This window comes from Oratosquilla oratoria, chromosome 43 (genome assembly GCF_046742065.1).
Source record: "Oratosquilla oratoria isolate Oo_2021 chromosome 43, ASM4674206v1, whole genome shotgun sequence".
Taxonomy (NCBI): Eukaryota; Metazoa; Arthropoda; class Malacostraca; order Stomatopoda; family Squillidae; genus Oratosquilla; species Oratosquilla oratoria.
Genome location: NC_134819.1, coordinates 29899887 through 29911907, shown reverse-complemented (window position 1 = coordinate 29911907; position 12021 = coordinate 29899887). Strand labels below are relative to the sequence as shown.

The window sequence follows — 12021 nt, the reverse complement described above, 5'->3', positions numbered from 1 at the left end:
AACAATGACTCCCAGGTCCTTCTCATTTTCTACTCTTTTTATTCCTTCTTCTCCCAAATTATATGATCCTGTTATTCTGTTTTTGCTTTTTCCAAATTCCATTATACTACACTTTTTTGTATTGAACTCCATCTCCCACTTCCTACTCCATTCTTGTACTTTATTTAGATCTCTCTGTAGTGATTCACAATCTTCTTCAGTTTTCACTCTTTTCAGTAATTTTGCATCATCTGCAAAGAAGCTCATATAGCTTTCAATTCCTTCATCCATATCATTAATATATATAGCAAACATTATTGGGGCCAGAACTGTTCCCTGCGGGACACCGCTTATTACTTCATTCCATTTTGAGTGCTGATCTCTTATCACTACTCTCATTTTTCTTTCTTGCAAAAAGTCTTCCATCCAATTTAGCAATTTACCTTGTATTCCTCCTTCATATTCTAATTTCTTAAGCAGCTTCTTATGTGGTACTTTGTCAAAAGCTTTTTTTAGGTCTAGAAATGCACAATCAGCCCATCCATCTCTTTCTTGTATTATATCTATTAGCCTTGAATAGAAACATATTAAATTGGTGACGCATGATCGTCCTTGTCTGAATCCAAATTGCCTTGGATTTAGTACGTTGTTTTTTTCCAAGTATTTTACCCATCTACTTTTGATAATTCTTTCACAAATTTTTGCTATTGTACTTGTTAGAGAGACTGGTCTATAGTTGGTAGGTTCTTCTTTATTTCCTCCTTTATATATAGGTACTATATTTGCTTTTTTCCAATCTTCTGGAACTTTTCCTTCTTTTAAGGAACTGCTTATTATGCTATGTATTTTGTCTGCCAGTTCATTCCTGCATTCTTTCAGAATCCAGTTTGCTATTTCATCTGGCCCATGCGATTTTCTGACATCAAAATTACCCAAGTGTGTCAATATTTCATTCTTTGTTACTTCTATTTCTTCCATAGGGGGGACTTTTTCTTTCCACTCGATCTCTTCAGGTTGTATATTTTCCCTTGTAAACACTGATTTAAAATGTTTGTTCATAATTTCTGCCATTTCCATTTCCTCAGTGTATTCAACTCCTCCTTGTCTTAATTTCTCCAAGTCTTGTTTGTTTTTCAGTTTATTGTTTACAAATCTGTAGAATAGTTTTGGTTGATCTTTACACTTTTCTATAACATCTTTTTCATATTTTCTTTTTTTCTCTCTGCACTTTTGTACATATTCATTTCTATAACCAGTATATATTTTCCATTTTTCAGGTCTTCTGTGTTTTTTCCATCTGGTCCAGGCTTTGTCTCTTTTGTCTTTTAACTCCCTACAACTTTTGTTGTACCAGCATTTTACATATTCTTTTTCTTGTTTTTGTCTTGGGACATACTTTTCCACTCCTTTTTTGTAAATTTTTGTCAAAATATTCCATTTCTCTTCCACTGATGTTTCTTCTTTGTATATTTCTTCCCAGTTTTCTTGTTGGAAGAATTCTCTTATTTTATCAAAGTTTGTTTTTTCATACATCATTCTTCCTTTTCTATATTGTTCATTTCTTTTCATATATTTTTCTTCATTAAGTTCCAGTTCAATCAATATGTGGTCACTTTTACCTATTGGTGTTTTATATTCAATCTTGTCCACTATTCTAGGTTCAGATGTAATTATTAAGTCTAGCCTCGATGGTTCTTCTTCATTTCTATACCTAGTGTTCTCTTGTATCCATTGTGTCATTGAATGGTCAGTAATCATCTCAAGTAGAGCATTTCCCCATGAGTCATCACCACTCTTTACTGTCATTTCTTCCCAGCAGATTTCTTTGCAATTAAAGTCGCCCATCATAACTATTCTTCCTCCGTCTTCCATTATTTTAGTTAATGCTATCTTTGTGTCCTCTAGCATACTTTTATATTCACTCTCCTCCCATGAGGCTGTTTTCGGAGGCACATAATTGATCACAAATTTTCTGCTCTTCTTATCTCGGTCTTCCACTTCTATCATAATCATCTCTACTGTATTCTTTCCATATATGACACCTTTCACATTTATATCCTTCTTAGTCAGGAACATAACTCCACCCCCTTGCTTTTTCTCTCTGTTTCTAATCCAATAATTGTATGCATCATGTCCTACACTGTTGGGTGGTAGTGGGCCTTTTAATTTTGTTTCTACAATTCCCATTATGTCCGGTTCTTTTTCTTTCAAATAATCATTCAGCTCATTCAATCCTGTTATTAATCCATCTATATTTGTGTAAGACACTCTTAGTTTTCTGCCACTTCCATTGTGTTCTCTGTTTCCCTTATGTTTTTCTTTTGTGTGTCGAACTTCCTTAGTTTCATGTTCACTACTCTCCAATAGAATCTCTCTTTCTCTGACTCCGTTCTGTTCTCGTTTTTTGTCTTAGCTTCCAGTCTTTTCTGCTTTTCTTCCTCTCTTTCCTCTTTATTCATTTCTCTTTTTATCCATATATTTTTGTATTGTTCTCTTGTTGCTAGTTTCCCTGTTTTGGATAAGATATTCTCTGCCGTTGTTTGTGACTTGAATTTAATCTTAATTGGTCTGGTCTTGTCTGTGCTATACTTTCCGAGTCTAAATTTCTCTTCAATTTGTTTCATAATTCCTGGTTCATCTTCCTGAACTGATTCTAGTAATTGGCTTACTTTTTCATTTTCCTCTTTGATTCTTGTGGTTCTATCTGTGTTGTGTTTCTCTTCCATTCCTAATATAATTATACATTTCTTCTTGTCTGCTAAATCCCTTACTATATTCTCCTTTTGTCTCATTACTTTAATAACTGAGTCTTCAGTATGTTCTTTCAATTGCTGTTTGACTATGTCAGTGAATGAAATCTTATTTCCTTCTTGGGTTTGCTTCCAATTTTTACTTTCTTTAGCTATTGTTTCTCTGTTTTCTTTACTATTCTTCTTCAATTCCTCATTCTCCCCCTTTACCTCTCTTAACTGTCTTTTTAGTTCTTCTATTTCATCAGTTAAGTTTCTATTCGCCTTTTCCAGTTCTTCCAATCTTTCAACCCTTTGTAAAATGGTGTTCATATGACCTAACCTACTCTCCAAGTCCTCGATCACCTTATCAACCTTCATCTCTAGTCTTGTCAGTCGGGGGGGGTTTGTGTCCCCCCCACTCTCTTTAAATCCCTTGAAAATATTCTCATCACTTTCTACTGTATTGTTCCTATCTATACTTCTAATCTTTACATTCTTATTAGACATTCCGTCGTCCTCCAGCTCGTCTTGTGGTCTTTTGTTTACTTTACGGCGGTCTATTTGGACCAAGTCCTCTACTTCCTCATTACCTTCCATTTTCCCAGCAATCCCTCCCCTTCTCCTCTTTCCTTACTTTCCCACTACCTCACGAGCAATTCCCCCCCCCTGCAAATACAAAAAGGCACTTCTCTTTGCGTTGGTATCCACAATCTGCACTTTTCTTCAGAGCGTTCTTCAAGCCGTCCGTTCGTTGAAAGTGTGTGTGTGTGTGTATGTATACACATATATACATACATACATATTTGTGTTTGTGTGTGTGTACAGTAAACCTCCTATACCCAAATTATATATTCCACAGGGTGTTCAGATTTGGGGAGTAGTCATATATGAGGTAAAATGAACCATTCCCCCTTAGTTTCCACTCCACTACTCCAGTGCTAAATTTTCAATTCTGAAGGAATAAAAGTTGTATATAACATACATAACTCACATTCGGATAGTGGCAGTGATGCTGGTATTCTCTCAAAGATATGATGATTCAATGATTCAGTTTAACACCATGAACTTCCCCTATCAGGAGGCAGGGACAGTGTCCCTTCTGCAGTGTGAAATTTAATGAACCATGCCTTTAGTCCAACTCACTGGCAGGAGAATTTGAACTGCTGTCACCTTGACCTCCATCAGAAGTAATAATGCTCTAACCTGCTTGGCCAGTGAGCATCCATCAGGGATTTGATAGTGATGAGTTAAGAGGCATTAAACAGTGACAGGTAGATTGATCACATTTAAAAAACAAAATTCATCTTAGAGACACTTTGAACTTGGACATAAATGATTATATTTATTAGACATTTTAGGCTTTTGTGACCAAATTACATAAGGTATTATAGATATGGTGGGACAAATTACATATCTGTCAGTTTCTTGGTACAAACTGTATAAATTATTTGGTGTAGGGATACATTGTTGTCCTATTAATAACAATTATTGCCTTGAGTTTCACTGACATGAAACCTGCAACCCCAAAGTGGCTGGCATTGGTTGTCAGGTCCTCCTATAGATCTCTGGGAAGAAACAATGGACTATTGTCAAGTTGTACTATTATGGGAATATTTTTATACCACCATCTTATAGTATGAGGAGGAAGGAAGCAGTCACTATTTTTCATTTCAACCTATGTGAAAAGTCAGAGTAAATACGGTCAAAGTTGATATAATTGTCTTTGACTTAGTCTAGAGACCGAATGTCAGCTCCTTAGGGCTGCACCTCCAGATTGAGGTGAGAGTGTTTGTGAGTTATGAATATTGGCTGCAAGGAGACAATTCTATGATATCCATCTTCCAGGATCACTACTTGCAGATCCCTGTTGTCAGTCCCAGTTATAATATTATGATCAGAGATAATCCTAAAACAACAAAAAGCAGAAAACAAAGTTATGAAGTTCTATAAAAGACATAGAGAAGTAGTGTGCTTGAAATTAACAGCCAGTGCTTGTACTGTCATAGAAATGGGGAAGTTTGAATGAAAGAAGGATTTGGAGAGAAGGCATTTAGAGAAAATTATTGGGGGTTGATAGTTATCCGGAAATAGATGAAGATAGGGTGGGAATACTAGTGATATGCACTGTATTTGTCACAGGCATAGCTAATTAACTGCAGCTTGCCATTATAGGTGCTACTCCAGTTTATGAGCATATGATGTTGGTGAGGTTGAAGAACACCTTGGGCTTCATCTTTCTTATTGTAGTATGTTCTAGTAGATATAAGGACTTGAAACGATGTTCTAAGCTAGGCTTGACTCTATAGTTGACCAGTGCCCACCATGCCCACTTCTTGTTCTGGGTGACTTCAGTGCAGGTACTGACACAGACTGCATTGGCTATAAATTATGTGTTGGTTCCCATGAGTCTGGAACCAAAAACACTGACTTCTCTCCTGAATTTTGCAAAATCCAGAATGTTGAGGATTACTGTTTCCTAGTTCCAGAGATGAGAGCCTTACTGATGGACTTGGTGTAGCAATTTCAGATGTGTGAAAAGGAGATTAACCTCTTCCATATGATGACACCAATGTAGGCGTCACGAGGCACGAGTGGGTAGACGAAGATGTCGACATCGGCGTCTTGATTATATTTATTTTGTAGTTGTAGCTGAGAGACCCCAGTATTCTTTGAACTGGCTTGTGATTGTGTTTTCTATAGTTATTAATATTTTCAGAGTGAAAGAATGAAAGCTGCGATTATATTTTGTAACGTGAGTATTGTGATGCATCACTGAATCGTAGTACATCAGGCATCTGAGGCTGCATGCTAGAATTTGACTCATATCGAAGAGGTTAATTACACCCTTGTTAGTATTCATTAGAGGACTTCACAGAGCTGTAGGGTTCACTAATCATAGCTTTGTGGTTGCAACACTCAAGTTGCGTGTCAAGCCCAGGAGAATCTCGAGATGTAATCCACCAAGATTTCATCTTGAGAAGCGTAGGAATGATGCATGTGCTCAGGAGTATAAGTAGCAGTCTCCAATAGATTTGAAAAGTTTGAGGACCCTGAAAAACTGTGGGATGCCTTCAAACATGAAATTCTGAAAGCTGCCTAGGAGTACATAGAAGAGTATCCAAGGTCAAGAAGTTGAAATGACATCTTGTGAGACACTGGAGAATATAGAGATGAGTCATGCTGGCAGATTGGCTGGGGATTTGGACCAATTTAATTCTGAATCAATGGACTGGATCTCTCTTAACTTCTTGAATACAAAGACACCTGTGTATGTGTCATGAGCCACAAGTTGGGTGTATGAGAATGCTGGCATCTGCTTCCTGATTATATTCATTTTGTTGTAGCTGAGTGACCCCCGTATTCTGTGAACAAGCTTGATCATGTTTTCTGTGACATTATATTTATTCAGGGTGAAAGAGAATGAGTAGAACAGCAGTAACTTTATATTTTGTGATGCGTCATCGTACATCAGGCAACCTGATGTGCACACGAATATTTAATTTGTATTGAAGAGGTTAAGGAGGACTAAGGAGGTGAATGTCAGCAGAATCACTGAGGATAAGAAAGGCCTCAGATTACTTACTGGTCCTTGAGAAAATTCTGGTCCAAATCTGTAATCCAGTTGAGCACTGTCCAAAGAGTTGATAATGTAATTAGTGTCAGACATGAATGGGTGCAGAGCTTAGTGCTGAGTATTTTGAGCATTTGTACATGGCTGACCATTTGAATGGCCAGCTTCTCCTACCTGATGTTCTGAAGACAGTGGCTCTGATTAAGTTGAAGAAAAGAAAGACAGCTAGCATCTACAGTGTCAATGCAGAGTTGTTGAAAGCCAGAGGTGAGGCCATGATCCATAGGTAGCATGTGATACTGTGCCATTTGGCAGTCTGGTACCATTTCCTGTTGACTAGAAAAAGGTGTTGGTCATCCTTATCTTGAAAAGGAAAGGGGACCAGCAGGACTGCAACAATTACTATGGTATTACATTGCTCAGTGTGCAGGCAAGGTGCATGATTATCTGTATTTGATGTGGGTTTGCTCCAATCTACAGTTCCAGAGGCTTGAGTAGTATGGGTTCATGCCTGGTAAGTTAACATGTGATTGGATCTTGGCACTTTCCATTTATGTGAAGTGCTGGCAGGTGCATGATCATCTGTATTTGATGTGGGTTTGCTCCCATCTACAGTTCCAGAGGCTTGAGTAGTATGGGTTCATGCCTGGTAAGTTAACATGTGATTGGATCTTGGCACTTTCCATTTATGTGAAGTGCTGGCAGGGGTTTCTTGCAAAATACAACAGTTTTAGGAAGGCATTTGATCCAATACATTGCAGAGTACTCTGGGATCATTTGTAGATCTTTGAAGTTCATGTAAAGATTATTAGAAGAGAGTGCTGTGAAGTGCAGAGGAGATGTATCTGGCTTCTTTCTTATTAATTCAGAAGTGAGGCAGAAGTCCAACCTCATCTTGGCACTTTTCAGTACCTGCATGATCAGGATATTGGACAAAGTTGTTGGTCAGCGGAGCATTCATTGGCAGCACTGGCACTTTATCTTTGCCAATTATGCTGTACTTCTTGCAGAGTTGTGGGAGGTCCTGGTTGCAGCCCTCAGGAAACTACACAGGGAGGCAAAGCTGCCAGGATTATGTATCTCTTGGAGTTGTTAGGGCTTACTGGCTGATACAGTTCAGTTTGTCCATGCATGTAGTGAGGACATTGTGGTCTTGGAAATCTTCACATTCTTCAGTATTATGCACGATAGTAGTGGGTCATGTCAGGAAGTCCTTTGAAAGATTGTCATTGCCCATAGTGTTATGGATTTGCTCAGTCACAGTATATGGTATTGTTGATATGCAAGAGGACAAAGATCAGAGGCCTCATTTTACTTGAGCTCCCTGCTTTGCTGTATAGCTGTGAGACATGGACAGTGAATGCTGACTTGAAGAGGTGTTTCAATGTCTTTGGTACCAAATGTCATCAGGGAATCATGGGGTATTGCTGATATAATTTGGATCAAGCCAGTGACTGATCTGTGAGATTCATGTAAGGTTTCTTATCAGTATAATTCATAAACATCAATTCTAGGTATGTGAGCATGTGGCATGATGTTGATCTCACTCACAGTTATGTTGACAAGAGGCGGCCCTTGGTAGAGGAGACAAAGGGACACCCACAGAACTTATAGCTGGATTAAGTCAACCCGTCCTTGGAATGGGAGTTTTAGCTGTATGGGGGCTTGTTCAGGAAACCAGAGGGAATAGCATCAGCATGACTTAAGCAATGTGCCATTATGCTATGGTTTCCAGTTCTGCATGATTGAAACATATTGGGGGAGTGGGGAAGTGAGAAGTATTACTTGGGAATCCCAAACACCTGCTGCTCGTCTTGCCCCACATGTTATGAGTGCTGTCTCAATGGGGCTTGTATTCATATATTGTATGAGGTAAAACTCAGAAAGGTTAGATAACCTTCATCTGTACCAGTGACTTATTGCCCTTATAGTTTAGTCCCTGGCAAGGAGTGATGAGCCCCTTTTTTCTAAGTTATTTATTTATTTGTCTATTTATGTATTTTATTAATTTATTTATTTTATTTTTTAAGCTATAGACTATTCACCAGATTTTTTCCCCACACTTGTGGCAGGAGACTTTGTAATGTATATCAGTGAGGGCATAAAATTTATGAGGAAAATTTACTACCAGTAGTTGGTGTTAATGACAAATGTGAAAGAAGAATATATATATATATAAATAAAATAATAGATAAAATAAAATAAATATAGAATTTCCAAGGTGAATACTAGACATTTGGATCAGAATGCCAGCATAAGTACAGTATAGTATATGGAAAATAAAATTGTTTTGAAAAAAAGAGGTGGAAGAGATGGGATACTATGCAAATAACTTCACTTCTGCAAAACACAGGGTAAATGCAACTAGGCAACTACAAGTACAGTATGCATATATTTGTACAGTCCTATGTATATGTAAAAAAAAAAATCATCTTCAACGTATGAAGACCAATGCTCCTTTATTATGGGAAATCTATTAATATTAGAATTATTATTGTTGAACTGTTATTCTCTTCTTCATCCCCCATCTCTCTCTGTCCTCCTACTTTATCTCTCTGTCTCTTGACTTCTTTCTTTCTCTCTCTCTCTCTCTCATAGGGTATTGACTGCATATATAGAATATTTTTAAGGAAATTTGTGACACCCCTTTGGACCAGAGTCATGCAGCATCTTTTATGATAGACTAGTCTTCACCCAAAAAAAGAAATTTAATCAATTTATTATCCTTCCTTTGTATCACCTTCCAATATTCCTGAACCTCCTCTGTGACTCTGTTACTCTTTGGTGCAATATTGACCCCAAGGGAGGAAGCACCAGTTAATGGTGATGGTAGATTTCTCTCTCTCTCCCCTTTCATATCCTCTCATTCTCTCTCTGTCTGTCTCTCTCTCTCTCTCTCTCTCTCTCTCTCTCTCTCTCTCTGTCTGTCTCTCTCACTCTGTCTCTTTCTTTCTCTGTCTGTCTCTCCCTCTCTCTCTGTCTCTCTCTTTTTCTGTCTGTCTGTCTCTTGTAAGTCTCTCTTCTCTCTCTCCTCTCTCCTCTCTCTCTCTCTCCTTTCTTTCTTTTTCAATTTCTTTCTCTCATATCTTCCTACCTCCTTCCCATATTTTGCACCCTATCAGGATTGCTTGATGCCTTATTCAGATCACACACACACAAACATGTGCGCATGCACACACAGACACACATACACACATACAGCCAGTCAAATACCTTCCTACTGTGTACATGCACTGTCCTTACAATAAAGCCTTCTTTGTATCAAAGCATGTTTGGGTAAAGGTAGGCCATGCTTGTGCAGAGGGAAATGCACTAACAGCCAGAGGGTCACCTCTAAGATACCTCCACTGGGGTGGAGACTGTCAACAGTACTGCATGACATGTTGCAATAAACTAACTCCCTCCATCTCTCTCTCTCTATCTATATCTTGTGGTCCTTTTTATTCTCTTATCTCTCTCTCTCTCTCTCTCTCTCTCTCTCTCTCTCTCTCTCTCTCTCTCTCTCTCTCCATCTCTCTCTCTCTCTCTCTCTCTCTCTCTCTCTCTCTCTCTCTCTCTCTCTCTCTCCATCTCTCTCTCTCTCTCTCCATCTCTCTCTCTCCATCTCCATCTCTCTCTCCATCTCTCTATCACATGTTCTCATGTGCTCCCTCTCTCCTTTATATTCTTTCTCCTGCCATTGATTTGTTAAGTGTGATTTGAGACAACAAATAAAGTACTTATCTTTTTCCTCTTACATTTCATAGTTTAGAACTTTCTTTTTAAAGGTATCAGGCCAAGGTGTGGTATGTGATTTTGTGACCTTGCAAATAATGTGGTCTCAACTGTATCAGGTCTGGTTTTCAAGCAGAGTAATAGTTTCTGGTTGATTATATCATAGGTTTTCATGGCATTTCCAGTGTGCTATGTTTGTCTCTGTTAGTACACTCTTATGTGTATATTTGTATCTTGTTAAACTGTTCTGTGTGCACATATTCTTGACAGATTCATAATTCATTTACATATATATATATATATATATACTCATTACTACTATATACACAAAAATAGTTGTTTACCTTTGTCCATTGTGTTGGCAAACCAAAGTTTATTTCCTTATTCAGTAGGAGAAATTTGTGATTATTTTTTGAATAGTAATTTAATGTATTTTGTGTTCAAAAAGACCTGAAGTCAGAAGTAAAAGGTGATGTTTATGTATTGAATAGTGTAGCTGAATTACAACTGGATATATCTGATTGTACCTTTCCAATAGAAGAGTTGATTCCAGCCTGGGAAAGTTTTTATTTTTGTTCGGTGATTAACACAAGAGGAAACACTTGTCTTGGATGCTTCTTTATCATAAAGATGGACTGCTTCATCTCATTTGTTAATATGGAACATATATATATTCAAGATGCATTTTTATTATTGTAATTTAGTTTTGCAAATATAGGTGATGACAAGTGGTAGTGTATTGTGTAAAGTATTTTCAGGAAGGAAAGGTACATTTTTCTAGAATATCTAAACATTGAAATACTTTGGACAGATTGTCCCAGTAGTATTCTGTCAGTCTAGTCAAATATAAATATTGGCTGAATGTAACTATTTGATCTATTTGTTGATAAGTAAAGAGGGATTGTTTTCAGATATTTAAAGGGTCAGGAAAATGTATAAGAAATATGATAAGGTTATGAATTATAATTATAAGATTGTTTAGCTTGGTAACTACAGGTAGCTCTTCCCAAATGCACTCATTTCAGGCAGATTACAGCACATTAGATCTGAAGTTCATTTGTTTGATGAACCTTTGGGATGGGAGGGAGAGGGTGAAATAAAAGGTAGAGTACAAACTTACATGATTTCACATCTAACTTGACATGGGCAGCTTGAGATGATGGCATTTAGGAAGAGCTACGTGTATTTGTTTCATTCTTATATTGAATAAGTTCAAAGACTATGTTGGCATTTATATTGTTATGCATTTTTATGAGCTCATGAGAGTTTTTATAAACAAATATAATTTTGAATAAGATAGTTATGTAAGGAAACCAAAATGAAACCTTGAATTAGATTGCATTGAAATAGTCTTGGATGAAGAGTTCAAAGCTGTTTTACTGTTTCCTAATATTATGGAAAGATATCTTTATGTACGAAGGATTGGTTGTATTATTTATTCAGACATGTTAAACTTTTTTTTGACAAGGCTGCACAATTATGAAGCTCTGTGTTCTTTTCTGAAAAGAGTGCAGCAATTTCAATCATAAATATTCTAGAAATTTCCAGATGAATATTTTATTTTTCACATCACTCATGCCTATTTTTTTAAATGCACGTAATGATATGCTTGCACACACAAGTATATTAATTTGTTGATGTATCCACCCAACAGGGGGCTAGTACTTTCTGTAGACCTTTCTTTCCTGGAGGAAGATGTATTACTGTCTTACGAAGACCTTATGATGCCTCCTGATATTGACTACCGGGAACCAAGGAAGTCAGTAAAAAGTGTGATAACAACTGAGACGGACAATGCATTCAATCATTGTCATAACTTTCTTCCAACTAAATAACAATAACTCAGTTCTTTCCATTACTAACCCAGAATTCTGGCAATGGTGCATGATGTTGGAGGTAGGAGATGGTGGTCTCTAGAAGGCCATCGTCACCATTCACATGGCAGGCATTAGGGGTTAGTACAGCTCAGCAGCAATCTGCATGACTGAGCATCCCTTCTTAGAATCCACTCTGTTCACTCTGTAT

At 37.4% G+C, this 12021-nt stretch overlaps 1 protein-coding gene across 1 annotated transcript in view; it reads left to right on the top strand.

Moving 5' to 3' along the window:
• LOC143022060 (uncharacterized) overlaps nt 1-11541 on the top strand; it is a 65227-nt gene extending 53686 nt beyond the window's left edge. Inside the window, exon 19 of the mRNA XM_076180007.1 lies at nt 7293-11541. Within this exon, the coding sequence (XP_076036122.1) occupies nt 7293-7378 (86 nt within the window). The 3' untranslated portion in view covers nt 7379-11541. The remainder of the gene's footprint in view (nt 1-7292) is intronic.
• The last annotated feature ends 480 nt before the right edge of the window (nt 11542-12021 follow it).